At 42.2% G+C, this 15115-nt stretch overlaps 1 protein-coding gene across 1 annotated transcript in view; it reads right to left on the bottom strand.

The window, feature by feature from the left end:
• Ryr3 (ryanodine receptor 3) overlaps positions 1-15115 on the bottom strand; it is a 518783-nt gene that overhangs the window by 126196 nt on the left and 377472 nt on the right. The window contains exon 43 of the mRNA XM_060371666.1: positions 6514-6649. Within this exon, the coding sequence (XP_060227649.1) occupies positions 6514-6649 (136 nt within the window). The remainder of the gene's footprint in view (positions 1-6513; positions 6650-15115) is intronic.

The following is a 15115-nucleotide window of genomic DNA, read 5'->3' as shown; positions in this document are numbered from 1 at the left end:
AACAGATAATTTTTGACATAGATGTATTATACGTCACTACTTTCAAATATTTTTAGCCTATAATTCTTAGCGGGCAACACATACACACATCCTTTGAAATGCTGAGTCAAAATTGGAGAAAAAAAAAAAACACCCAACCTTATTAAGGAGGCTGACTGGAAGATCACACTTTGATGCTTTTAGCTCTCACTGGAGATGCTTGCGGGCCAGCACATTTTTAAATCAGCCTGCTCAATTCAGCACAGCAATTAGCACCATAGAGTTTATGGGGTACAGAAGTACAAGAAGCAGAATCTAAGAAATCAGAGTTGCATATTGAGATTATATCTGAGATCATTTGCCCAATTAGCCCCTTTTAATCCAAATCTCACATCTTCAGAACTTGGCTAATTAGGTTGACTCTGAGAACTGACCCAGGAAGCCATTCCCTGACTATTTTAATCTGGACCTATGTGGTCGATGCAAATGTACTCTGTAAGAGGAAGAAACCAGAATCCAACCACTGTGGCTCGTTAGACAGGGATGAAGGTGAAGATTCTGAAAAGGCTTCATGGAGTAGCAGGGGCAGGGGAGTGAGAGTCCTCTTTCTGATTGTCTGTAGCTCAGTGAGCCGGACTGCCAACCAAGTCTACTCTGGTGAAGCCGAATGCTGACCTTCAGGGTATTTGTCAAGGGAGAAAGAACATTTTGAGGTGAACCGCCTTTTCCCAAGAGCATACCATAACAGTTTTGCTTGAGTTCCAAAATAAGAAATGAGATTAGCAACAGTATGGGGGTCCATAGTACCTTCCTTCAAAGGCTTCCAACCCTGCATTGGTAATGGTGTGCCTTCCTTTCCAACATGGCTGAGCAGCTGGATGAAAAGATGAACAATTCTCCCCATTTTACACGGGTAAAGGTGTTAGACTTTAGAGACATTTAATAGACTCTCACTGATTTCATCTTTAACCTGACACACTTTCCCATTCCCTGTGTTCTAACTACAGTTCTGCTCTGAAGTTTGTTTGCCTGAGATGTTTTCTTTCTTTCCATTCTCTTGTCATAAACTCCTGACTTAGGGAATTCCACGGAAGTTTTCAGAAGTAGCTTAAAGCATGAGAGCCCCAGAAATCTGGTCTTTTCAAACACTCTGAATCCTTCCTTGTGTCTGCTTTTCTCACTAACCTGTACATTTTGTAAGGACAGAATACTATATCTGAATTACCTAATCCTATGTGCTCAGGGTTTTGCTGATGTTTGACACATAACAAGCGATCAAAAAGCTGTTGTTTATTCATTTTTCAGTGCTGAGAATCGAACCCAGGGATTGTACACATTAGGTAAGTGTTTAACCTGAGCTATATCCTTGCCTACAAAGAGTTTTTATTGTTCTGTTTATTTTCCAAGTTAGGGTTTCTTTGTGCAGTCCTAGTGCTCCTAGAACTAGCTCTGTAGACCAGGCTGGTCTTGAACTCACAGAGATCTGCTTGCTTTTGCCCTGTCCCCATCACCCCCACCCCCCATTCCCTCTAGGACCACCAACCCAGGGATAGTACAAACCACAGTGGACTGGGCCCTACTTTTATATAACTTCAGCTTGTGTCAAGTTGACATAAAACTATCCAGCACAGCAGAGCCCTAGAATTTGGGTTTGATATCAATGAAGTAGTCTGAGTGAGAGAAGGAAACAGCCTGGAATAGGATGTGGCCTGTAGAGAGGAGAGATGCAAGTGGACTCCAGAAACATTTTAGACATGAAACCAACAGAATTCAAAGATAGACAGGTGATATGAATGAGGGGCTGTCTAATGAGGCAGCTGTCTAAGGTTTGATGTGTGTCTCTGAAAAACACATGATTGAAGTTTAAGAAGATGGAGAAGTTTTTTGGGGGAAAAGTGGGTTTGGGGTTATAGTTATAGATACAAACTTTAGATATACAGCATTTAAGATGCCTCTTAGACATCCAGAAATACAAAGTGGGAAAGTGTAAGTTTGGGACTTAGGGAAGAAGACAAAGCAAGATAAAGGAGATCATCAGCATATATGTGAATTTGAAAGTTAAGGGAAGAAATAAAGTTCTGTAGAGTGGACTGGCACAGTGGAAGTCTACTTAGGTTTTAATCATGCTAAAATGTTAAATATCATTTATAGTTTAGGTCCACATATTTTTAAAGCTGTAAATAAAATGAGATGGAAATCTAGAGTCAGCATTGAGGTACATTTTGACAGAATACATAGCATCTACTCAATATAAAAGTTAATTTGTGATGAGTGCCAGACATATGATATTTTGTATGAAGATTGTTGATGACGCAGAGATTTTTTAGATATGACTTTAAAACCTAGTTTAAATTCATGGGCTTCTTTAGATATCAAGCTTCATTCACTATTTTTATCATTGAAATGACACACACATGACAGATTCTGGACATGTGGGTTCATTGCCAAGACACTGAGCACTGCGAGTGAATACAAAAGGGTCCTTGAAGGATAGCTGCTGCACAGCACTCTCAGGGTGGAATCAGCAGAGTCGAGCATCTTTATCCTGGTTTTTAGATATGTGAAGTGTCCTATGAGATCATGTGTGAAAGCACAGGTACCCGGTGGTAGAGCTATTTGGGGAGATTTTAGAAACTTTAGAAGGTAAAGTCTAGGTGAGGACAGCAGGTCACTGAGGTCTTCCTTGGGGATATCTTGTTCTTGCTTCCTTCTTGACTTCTCTCTCTGCGTCTTTTCCCTAGGAGACGAAGAGGCTTTTCTCTCACAGGTTCTTGCCATCCCAATGTTCAGCCCAGGGGGATGAGGCCAAGCAGCCATGGAATTCTCTAAAACCATGAGCCCAAATAAACTTTTCTTTCAGTAAGTTGTTTATATCAGGTGTCTGAGTCACTGGCATGCAAATAACACACTCGTTCTCTCTTTTAAACCCCTCTTTGTGTTGTTTCATTTTGAATTCTCAAGATAGAGCCACATTTCCCTGTATCTGTCTTTATATAATTCTTGTGGGTGTCCCAACCAATTTCCTTCCCCTTCTGAGGAATATAGGCTCCAGGGGGTCCTGAGGGAAATGAGTATGGTGACAATGGCTTTGGAGAGCTCACACATCACTTTTAATTTGTGAGAAAGGGTAAGAAAGGTGCTAAGTATAAAACCCCCATTAACCAATGTCCAACATTCTTTGTATCCTACCATTTCTTACCATCCTAGCTGGTAGTTTTCCTGGGTACATAATTACACTGTTTACACTTGCCCCTCTACAACAGTCCTTTCTTGTTGGTGATATTTTTGAGAGTTTGTTGGAGTTTTCCAATTATGTTGTGAATTTCAGAACAAAAGCCATATATTATATTTTTGTCCCGACCACTCATGGTCTTTAGTGTGGGTCACAGGAAAAGTTGATAAACCCTCCTTATCCCCATGAATACACAGAGAGAAGTACACAAGATGACTTTTAAGCTCGTGTACCTTGTATGACCTTTAAAGCTAAGTGCCATTTTGTACTCTTGACCCTAACAGGTGAATGCATCCTAAGAAGCTGCGGAGTGAATCAGTATGACCTCTCTACACAACTCTTAAGGGGGACACAATATAATCACATCATCTCAAAAATTAAAAAAGTAAATAATTAAAAATTAAGTTAATCAATAAGAAATTAAAAGAGATACATTGTTTTTCAAGATGTTATTTAACCCTGTCTTCTTCTCTATATATTCTTACACCAACTTTATCACATTCCAATAAACACCATCTTTCTTCAGACAGCCACACTTAGAGGCACCACTACATGTGTGTGGTGTGTGACAGAACCTTTAGCAATGATTCCAGACACCTTCTCAACAATTCCAACTGGAACCACTCTGTTTCCCATTTTGAGCTGAAAGCTACACACACACACACACACACACACACACACACACACACAAAATCAGCATTAGCTGACCTAAAATAAGGTCACTGTGATCTACACTAAGCCATTTTCTTTTATCCTGTTTTCTTCTCTTTCTACTTTCAAATCCCTCAGCTAAGGCTTTTAGCTTACTAAAAGCTTACCAAAGCTTACTTTGGTTTTTCAACACACTTACATCAATCCATACATCCATCATCATCATCACCAGTAGCGGGTCAGCAGCAAGTCTTTGTAATCTCTTTCAAATGTATTTACTCCCATCTATCTCTATCTTCACCATTATAATTCAGTTCAACCTGAGCACAGGACCTGTCACTAGTACTTGTCACTCTGTCTCCTGTTATAAAGGTTTCCCAGTTCTCTACACAAAAGATTGATACTAACCATTTCAGCTTGGCATTCATGTTCTCCCTATTACAACCATCTATTTGCCTTTCAAACCTCATCCACTGCTGTCATTCACACAGCCACCCTCTGGATCAACAGATCACTGTTTACTAAGAACACTGTGTCATAGCCTCTAGGGCCTGGACATGCTGCTCTCTCACTGGATAACCTCTCCTGCATCTGTTTCTAGAAACTTGACACTTTAGGTTCATCTCTAACCTCCTTCACAGTATCTTCTCTGATTATCTCAAAGGGACAAGTTTATCCTCTTGGCATTCTTGAGTATTCTTCCCTGCCTTTACCCCATTTATTTATTTTTAAAATAGTGACCTCTGTGTACATATTCTTCCCTTAAAAGACTACAAATTCTTTTAAAGCAGAAGCTGCTGTACTTTGCCCAAAACAAATAAAGTACTTACAGAAATATATAAATGTTAGAGCCCATAAGCACATCCAATTTACTAGAAATGGTTGCACTATGAAAATGTACTAAAGAGACTATGCTAAAAAGATATAAACAACATGAGGGTAAGAGGGACAGATCTCACGTTTTGGTTCAGAGTTTAGTTCATTATGGTTGTGCCTAATCAGTAAAAGTAAGTGTTGGAATTCATGTAATCTACATAGGGTCACAACCAACAGATACCTTCAAACTGATGGTTACACTAAATGATCTCTAAAATTCTTCATCTTGACTGTGAAGGCAGATAAGATTAAAAAAATCTAACTTGCTTGCATCTATTTTGTCTGTCATGCAATCTATGTACATAAACTGATTTTTAAAAGATTTATTTTTACTGTATGTTTGTGTGTGTGTATGCAAGCACATGTATGTGGATGCCATATGGGGACAGAAGAGGTGTCAAATCTAGAGTTATGGGTGGTCATTAGCTGCCTGATGTGGGTGGTGGGGACTGAACTCTAGTCCTTTGCAGAAAGAGTATGTACTCTTCTGGCTGAGCAGTCTCTCCCGTCCTTAATTCTTAAAACAATTTGTTATTTATTTTATGGGCACGGGTGTTTGGTCTGCATGTATGTCTCTATACTGCGTGCGTGCTGGTGCCCACAGAGGCCAGAGGAGGAAACTGGATACCTGAAGACTGGAGCTGTTTTGTGTCTACTGAGACTCAAATCCCAATTCTCCGGAAGAGCAGCCAGAGGAGTCATTAAGCCCTGAGCCGTCTCTTCAGCCTCAGACCCTGAATTCTAAACATTTTCTTTTCCCAGTTTCTCTTTCTCGCTCCTTCTTTTCTCTCTCCTTTCTTCCTTTTTTTTTTTTTTTTAGTTTTTCAATACAGAGTTTTTCTGTATAGTTATCATGAACTTTGTAGACCAGGCTGGCCTCAATTCAACAGAGTTCACAGAGATCCACTTGTCTCTGCCTCCTCTAGTGCTAGGATTTCAGGGGTGCACCACAGCACCTGGCTCTCTCCTTCCTGGCTCTCTCCTCTCTCCTTCCAAGATTCCTTTAGTATCTTGACATATTAATTCTGTGTTAATTCCGAAGATGTCAAGATTACCTTGACATCAAGTAAAGTGGATTATTTGAGGATATACCAAAACTGGGCTTGAGAGGAGAAAACAGCCTAGAAAGGCTGAGAAGGAGAGAAGCTTGGGTCCAATGGCCAAAGCAGAGAAATAAAGCTGTGGTGCAAATACAAGTGAATTAGTATAACAAACTCTTGGTTGACGATGTACTTTTCGACAAAATAGTACCCTTGTTTAATACAACGTTGACTCATCATTCTGGCCTGATGAGAGCCTGTTGGTAGAGCTGAAATCCATTACAGATGGAAGATGACTTGTACTGAGAGCGATCATATTTAAGGCTGTTAGGGCCGTCACCCACTGGGATTGAGTTACCTTTAACATCCAGTTGCTAGTTTTTGAGCTTTGGACCCACTTCTGCACCCTCCCACGCACTCAGAGGCTAGTCTAAAGTTCTGGAGGTGCGTGCTCATTAACTCTGTAAAACGGATGAGATGGTAGGAGAAGAGGTATAGACGGAGGATGAGTACATGCCCGTGAAGCGAGTTTCTTGCTGGATCTGTCACTAGATCCTCCCATTGATGCCTGTCTGGCCTATTTCCTCTCGGGAGTTCTCTTGCCAGTTGCCAACCACCATTAGAATCTATTATATTAAAGGACAGCAAAAGCAGGGACAGCCTGCCTGTTTTGTGTACATAGCCACAATTGTTCCATCTTAGGTCTGAGAGGCCTAAGGAGCACATGGGACTCACTGTTGACGAAGACGGCAAACCTCAGGAAGGACAGGTAACGTTCCCCTTCGATGGGGTTCCAGCCCACGTCAGGGTATCCTTTGGCCAGAAGCATGGGGCAGCTCTGAAGGCCACAACCCGCCAAGTAGGTTACGACCTGCCAAGAACAGTACAAAAGTGAATGTCTCTGTACATTCAATAGGATAACCACTACATCAAAAATACAAATAAACAGAAAATAAAAAGAAAATTAATTTCAATAGAGAAGACCTGGACCCTATTGAGCAAGCCCCAGGGAAAAGAATTGAGAGCAGGTACCATGAAAGACAGGACAGCTGTTTTTTGTTTTTTTTTTTTAAACTAATAAAAAGTAGAATTACTATATGATCTAGCCATTTCATTCCTGGCTCTATACACAAAAATTACAAACAAGGTCTTCGCAGATAGTTGTACAATCCAAATTCACATCAGCATTGTTTCTAACTGCTAAAATAGAGAAGCAACCTAAGTATTTCTCAATAGAGAGCGGAGCAAGAAATATATTGTATATTCAGATAGCAGAGCATCACCAGCCTTAGAGAGGAAGGAACTTCTCTCAAAGACTAGTCCACATAATGGGTGATCCTTGCAGACAGGTTAAGTGAGATAAGTCAGCCATGCAAAGCAAATACTACATCGTTTTAACACAGATAGCAAGGGCAGTCGTAACTATACAGATAGAAAGAAAAATGGTGGTTGCCAGCAGCTCCAGGGCAGTAGGAACAGGGGCTTACAGCTAAATGGGCAGGGCTTAGTCTGATGAAATGGAAGAGGCTGTGGAGATGAATGTGGAGCTGGTCGCACATCATAAAAGGTTTCCGTGACTGGACTGCACACTTGAAAAGGGTTAGGTGTATTTTATGTGCATTGGATCACAATAAAAATAGAAAAAAAGTCCCATGCATTTAAGGCCAAGAGACATGTTAAAATTCATCTTTAAGTTAGCTGTGAGAGCCGCATTTCTAGGAACTGGAAACTTATCTCTAGAAGCTAGAGAGAGCCCAGATGCCTCCCCCCCCCCAATAATTGTAGACTTTTTACAAATAATCTTAGGCCCTTTTGCTCTAGAAATGGGAATAATCCAAGGGTCGAGGTGCAGCACAGACCCCCTATTTCTTTAAGGTAGAAGATTCAGAAGATTTAGAACCAGAAGCTGCAATTCACAGTTGCTTGCAAGTGATCAACAAGATTATGACTGTGAGAGTAAATTGTCAGTTTCTAGGTTTCCCTAGCTCTACAAAGAGGAAGTTGACAAGCCTGTAGGCTTCATAGTGGCCATGCCTGCAATCTCATCACTCCAATGGCCATGGCTGTAATCTTGGCTCTCTGGAGGGGGGGAGTGCAGAATGATTGGGCATTCCATGTGTACAGAGAGCTTGCAGGTGGTCCTGTGCTACATAAGATCTTACTTTAAAATAAATTTTTTTTAATTATTTATTTATTTTTAGGCCCGAATAGTTTGTAAGCCTTTAAGTATATGGACAGATATAAAAGCACGAGGGAGACCTCTGTGGCACTAAGTCATTTGTGTTCACTTGACCATGGTAATGAAATATCCTTGAGCGGTACTTGGGTATTTATTCAGGGGCCTCCTGACTCAAGCTTTGAATCAATCACAGCCATTTAGAGTAAAAAGTCAGGGTGTTAAGGGTGGGATGGCCCAAAAGGGGCAAGCTAAAAATTAGATTGGCAATGGTCTCTTTGTTTCTAGATTACCAGACATGGACCGTGAGATCTCAGCCCATGATCTCACAAGATTCCATATTTTAAACAAATACCAGCAAACCATCTGCCGCTGAGAATGTAATTGCTATTCTGCTTTTGAGTTTGGTATTTTGTGTATATGCGGAGAAGAGGACACTTTATTGTGCTGTAATAGTCAGGAGTGGTGTCTGTTCTACTTTTTAATTCCCAGGGCCTCGCACAAACTAGGTGCTCAATTAATATTTCATTTAAGAGTCACACATTTCCTGATGCAAAGTACTATTAATTTGCAAGAATAATGGATAAATCCTATACAAAGCTCAGATTTGACTTTGTTCTTAAAATGGTGTGTAGATGACAATAGGAGACAGAAGCGGCAGAATTTTCAAGGCTACAGGCACAAAACATTTCACTGGCCACTGAGATCAGTGCCTCTGGGCAGGGGTGCTGAGCACCTGAAAGACTTGATTTCTGTCTGGGCAGGGGAAGAGGCACTAAAGGATCTAGCAGGCCCCTTTCACTGTTCATACTTCAAACCAAACGTGAACAATTGCCTGATTGGCTCTAATAAGATCTGTGGCAGTGTGCTTGGCCAATAAAACCACTGGCAGAAAGGAGGTAAGAGTCACCATCCTTTACAGAGCTCCCTGAGCACCCATTGTCCCTGTTCTTGGCTTGTTTAGTCCCACTCATCACATCTTATACCCTTCATGGGAGGCTCAGTGTATTCATCAAGCACCAACCTTTCAAAAGATGAATGGAGTCTAAAAACTGGGTACAGAGTTCAAAACCTATGGTGCTGCCTTGTTGCAGACTCATGAATTTTTTTCCACAAAACATTTCTTTTGGCCATTTAAATGTGGGAGCAGTAAAGCTTGCTGAAGCCTGTTTCACGAGGAGCAGAAATCACAAGTAGACACACCAGTGGGAGAACAGCTCTTATGTAGGCAATCAATGGGTATCACAGTGTTCAAATCTTGGTGCGGTGCGTGTATGTTCGTGTGTGTCGCATGCACGCCATGTGTGTATGTGTGTGTGTGTGTATGTGTGTATAGGATATAAGTGGTGTCCCTTCATTTGTAATTGCCAGAATCTGGAAACAACCCAGAGGCCCCTCAACCAAAGAATGGATACAGAAATTGTGGTACATTTACACAATGGAATACTACTCAGCCATTAAAAACAAGGAAATCATGAAAATTGCAGGCAAATGGTGGGAACTAGAAAAGATCATCCTGAGTGAGGTATCCCAGACCCAGAAAGACACACAGGGTATGTACTCACTTATAAGCCAATTTTAGCCACACAGCGCAGGAGAAACATACCCCAATTTGTAGACCCAGAGAAGATAAGTAACAAGGAGGACTCAAGGGAGGATGCTTACCTCTGATTTCTTTTAACTTTATTATGCCGTCAGTTATTTGATAAACTTATATTTGACAAGCTCAGTAAATAAACCCTTCTATTGAACAGGAGACTATAATGTGAAGTTAGAAAATGACAGACTCAGAAAGACCAAGTCTACATGTTCTCTTGCATATGCAGGAGGTGGATTTAAATTTAAATTTATGTAATTTGTGTCTCTGTGTGCGGGCACACAGGTATAATGGGGATTACATGATCTAGAAGAGAAGGGAACAAGAGGAGAAGGTAATGTTTTAAGAGCAGGACAGTGTAGCTATTTGGGAGGAGGAGGAAGACCAGCAAGAGGGTGACAAAAAAGAACAAAGTGCAATCACACACACAAGTGCACACACGCGTGCACAGCACAACAAATACTTCTTTATATGGTAATCAAAAAATTAATTAAAATTAAGATCCTTTTCCTGACTTCGGCTTTAGTTTAGTGATACATTAGGGATTTAATTACTCCCAGTAGCAATGCTTACTGATTTAACAAAATGATTAGAATGTTTTTACTCATATTTTCTCCTCTCCTAAAATATTTTCACTTAAAAATACCTCCTCGATGTTGCAAAAGACCCCAGAGAACAGTGAAATGAACAACCCAAAGACACCCTCTAGTGAATTGTGTCATCCTAAATTTATACACTGAAAAACTCTAAGCTGCAGCACATGGGAATGCTACCACTTAGAGATAAGGGCTGTGCAGAAGTCACTAAGTCAAAAGGGGGCTTCCAGGGCGGTGTCCTTATCAAAAGGAGAGACACAGCTGTCCAAAGATACAGCAGGGTGCCTATGCAGAAGACAGGCCCTGCAGAACACATCGAGAAGGTAGCCATCTGTAAAGCAAGGAAAGAGGCCTCAGAGGAAATTAAATCCGCTAACACTTGGTCTTGGCTTTCCAGGCTAGATAACTGAGGAAATTAACTTCTGGTGTTTAAGACACCCCATCTGTGGCCATTTATTACAGAGGCCCCAGGCGGATATACCGTTATCCCGCAAAGTAAATGTACCCAGTTAAAAAGTAAGTGACGCAGACACATATAGCCTGCCTGCCTCATGGCAGGCTCTCGTTCACTATCAGTTAAGTGTATCCGAAGCAGGGTCACGACAAAGAGCTTCAGTAAATTATCAGTGGGTAAATTGTCAGATTAACAGGCTAGACGTGATTCTGCAGCTCGGCAAACAGTTCTCTGCCATGGCTGTGCCAGGAGGCTCTTCACGCGTGGCAACACCATCCACCTGTTGGTGTGGAACTTCAGATAGACGGAGCATTGTTGCCAAGATACTTTAATCAGAGTACACCAGTTTCCCTTCCCTGCCTTCTCAACCCACATTCTTCGAGCCGCCTTATAATATTAGGAAGAAAGGAAACAAAATGTATTGTTAAAATAATTTTTCATCTCAGCTTCTCAGACATATATCCTAGGGTTTCTTCATCCCTTTTTAGCTCTTCTTCCTGCTGTTCAGTTGATGATTTTTTTCCTGTGACTCCCTTCGGTGGCAATGGTCCTCAGGGCCCTGACACATCCCTGCAAGGATCTCACCTACCCGGAGTATGAGGTTTCTCTCCATGATCTCTGTCTGCAGCTCATAAAACCCATCTGAGCTTTAAGGACTGTGCAGCCAGATCTCTAGTTAACAGTTCCATTTGGGAACTCAAGACACCCCCGTGCCATCCCCTGAGCTCATGAGAGTGTCTAACGATTTCACATCAGAATATGGCATTGCTATTTGCAAAGTATATGCAATTGGGTTACAAACATGCAGAACAGAATGTCATCACACTGTAAGTTTACAAAGTGTCCTGTTGGACTGCGTTCACACTCCTTCTTGGCTGCATGTGACCTTTAAGCTGTGGGTTTGGATTGCCTACAAGAGAGCCACCCCAATATTTTGTGAATGGTTGCTATTTGTCTTCCCTAGGTCTTCTGGATTCAAAAACTTCTCACATCTGCTGTGTCAATATTAACTGAAGTCAGCACCCACTCATGATTGGAGTACTGAAGATACCTCTTCACAATTCTTCCTGATCCAGGCCTTGCTTCTATTGCAGTCAATTTTCTTATTGAAACCTCCTAAAATACACAGCATACTGTGTTGCTCTCCTGTAGGCTTAGACATTTTTAAAATTTAATTATTTTTATTTCTATTAATTACAGTTTATTCACTTTGTATCCCCCCTGTACCTCCTTCCCTCCTCCCCTCCCAATCCTACCCTCCCTCCCTCTTCCCCACCCATATCCCGCTCCCAGTCCACTGAAAAGGGAGGTCCTCCTCCCCTTCCCTCTGATCCTAGTCTATCAGGTCACATCAGGAGTGGCTTCATTGTCTTCTTCTGTGGCCTGGCAAGGCTGCTACTTCCCCCTGGGGGGGGGAGGGGGAGGTGATCAAAGAGCAGGCCAACCGCCTCATGTCAGAGACAGTCCCTGTCCCCATTACTATGGAGGCTGCTTGGATACTGAACTGTCATAGGCTATCTCTGTGTAGGGGTTCCAGGCCATCTCTATGAGTGGTCCTTGACTGGAGTATCAGTTTCAGAAAAGACCCCTGTGCCCAGAATTTTAGGATCTGTTGCTGTCCTTGTAGAGCTCCTCTCCTCTCCAGGTCTTACTATCTCCACTTCTTTCATAAGATTCCCTGTACTCTGCCCAAAGTTTGGCTATGAATCTCAACATCTGCCTCGATACCTGAAGGGTAGAGCCTTTCAGAGGGAAGTTAAACAGCAACAAATCAAGTAATCCAATTAAAAAATTGGGTACAGAGCTAAACAGAATTCTCAATAGAGGAATATAGAATGGCAGAGAAACAAAGAAATGTTCAATGTCCTTAATCATCAGGGAAATGCAAATCAAAATGACCCTGAGATTTCACCTTATACCCATCAGAATGGCTAAGATGAATAACTCAAGTGACAACACATGCTGGAGAAGATGTGGAGAAAGGGGAACCCTCCTCCACTGCTGGTGGGAATGTAAACTTATACAACCACTTTGGAAATCAATCTGGTGCTTTCTCAGACAATTAGGAATAGCGCTACCTCAAGATCCAGCTATACCACTGCTAGGCATATATCCAAAAGATGCTCAAGTATACAACAAGGACATCTGCTCAACTATGTTTTTAGCAGCTTTATTTGTAATAGCCAAAAGCTGGAAACAGCCCAGATGCCCCTCAGTTGAGGAATGGATACAGAAATTGTGGTACATCTACACAATGGAATATTACTCAGCAATAAAAAAAAAACCAAGGAAATCATGAAATTTGCTGGTAAATGGTGGGAACTGGAATGGATCATCCTGAGTGAGGTACCACAGAAGCAGAAAGACACACAGGGTATATACTCACTCATAAGTGGATACGAGGCATATAATATAGGATAAACATACTAAAATCTGTACAACTAAGAAAGCTAATCAGGACGGAGGACTCTGGCTAAGAAGCTCAATCCCCATTTGAAAGGCAAAGAGGATGGACATCGGAGGAGAGAGAAAACAAGGAACAGGACAGGCTTAGACTTTTTAACAAATGTACTTTATTTAGGGTTCTTAAATCTGTCTACCTCCTTTCCAATCCTCCAACACTGGGTAGGAGAAAACGAAGGTTAGTGGGGACAGGGGGCAGAGCTCTCTTTGCTGGGTAGGTCCTAGGATTCTTTTGGGTGCAATACTGATGTCAGTAACCAGCAAATCAGCAAACCGTCCTCCTCTGAGCAGCAGAGCCTTCTTCCTCTGGGCTATCATATTTATACTCCTCAAAGTGCTCAGAATTCAACTAATTCCAGTTGGCTAAGACCATGCTCGACACGAGATGCTTAAATAGGTGTGGACAAACTGAAGTCCCCAACTTGGAATTATAACAAAAGCATGTTTACGTATCAGAAACCAAAATGTCCACAATGATCTCCTGCTAGAGGCCTCTGTGGTTTCTGCTGCTCGTGGCTCTCTGTAATATAATTGGAACAAGCATGGGATCTTGAGCTAACCTCTGACTTACTTGTGCTGTGGCACTGAGGACATAATATAATCTCCACATCTCCATTTTCTTCCCATAACTTCAGATAACAACAACAACAACAATAATAATAAATGACTTGTTCTGAGAGTCACAACAGTAAACTTCTATTAATAATTAAGTCCAGTTTCTGGCTACCTTCACCACCTTTCTCACCATGCTCCCAAGCACTCTGTGCTTCTGCCATGCTTGGCTTTCTTTTTTTCTTTTTCCCTTCCTTCCTTCCTTCCTTCCTTCCTTCCTTCCTTCCTTCCTTCCTTCCTTCCTTCCTTCCTTCCTTCCTTCCTTCCTTTCCAAAACATGGTTTCTCTGTGCAGCCTTAGCTGTTCTGGACTCACTTTGTAGACCAGGTAGGCCTAGAACTCACAGTCATCCACCTGCCTCTGCCAGTTTGAGTGCTGGAGTTACAGGCATGTGCCACTATGTCTGCTTAATGGTCGGCTCTCTTTCTTTTTAAATTTTACTTATTTTTTATTCACTTTACATCCTGTTGTAGCTCCATCCCTCCTCCACTCCCAGTAGTGCCCACCTTTCTTTTCCCCTCCCTTCTTGCCTATTCCTCAGAAAAGGGGAGTAGCCTTTCCCATCCACCCCAGCTCATCAAGTTGCATCAGAACTGAGTGTGTCCTCTTCCCCTATGGCCTGGCAAGGCAGTCCCGCCAGGTGAAAGTGTTCTGAAAGCTGGCAAGTGAGTCCATGTCTGATGCAGTTTTCACTTCCCTTACATGAAGCTTGAGCTGCCTAAGCTGCCCATCTGCTACATCGTTGTAGGAGACTAGGTCGAGTTCATGCATAGTCCTTGATTGATGCTTCAGTCTCAGCAAGCTCCTCTGGGTCCTGGTTAGTTGGCTCTGTTGGTTTTCTTATGGAGCTCCTGTCACCTCTAGGTCCTTTTTTCTTTCCTCCCACTTTCCCACAAGACTCCAGTGTTTGAGGCATCACTCAATGTTTGAGGTGCTGCTGGGTACAGCCTCTCAGAGGATAACTCTGATAGGCTCCTGTCTGCAAGCTTAGCAGAGTATTGTTCATAGCCAAGTTAGCACTCTCCGATAGGGTTGGTCTTTGGTTGGGCCAGGCATTGGTTGGACAGTCCCTCAATCTGTACTCTATCTGCTCTATCTTTATCCCTGTACATGCTGCAGGCAGGGTAAGTTTTGGGTCGGTTTTTGTGGGTGGGTTGGTGTTCTCCTTCCTCTACTAGGAGACTAGTCTAGTTAGAGGGTGTCCTCTTCATCTCTATGGCCTCTGCTATTAGGAGTCTCTGCTTGAGTGCCTCTTATATCCTCCCAGGAGCCTACCTTGACTTAAGTCTCCAGCTTGTCACAAAGATACAAAGATACCCCTACCCTCAGTTTCTCTGTTCTCTACAGGCCTCTTGTCCTCTTGCCCTCACACTCCCCAGGTCTGATCTCCTCCCTCTTCACTCTCTATGCCCCCTCTCCTACCTTGTTTCCTCTCTTCA

Source organism: Meriones unguiculatus, chromosome 18, assembly GCF_030254825.1.
Source record: "Meriones unguiculatus strain TT.TT164.6M chromosome 18, Bangor_MerUng_6.1, whole genome shotgun sequence".
NCBI lineage: Eukaryota > Metazoa > Chordata > Mammalia > Rodentia > Muridae > Meriones > Meriones unguiculatus.
The sequence above is the reverse complement of the archived record's forward strand: the minus strand, read 5'-3'. Positions and strand labels throughout refer to the sequence as shown.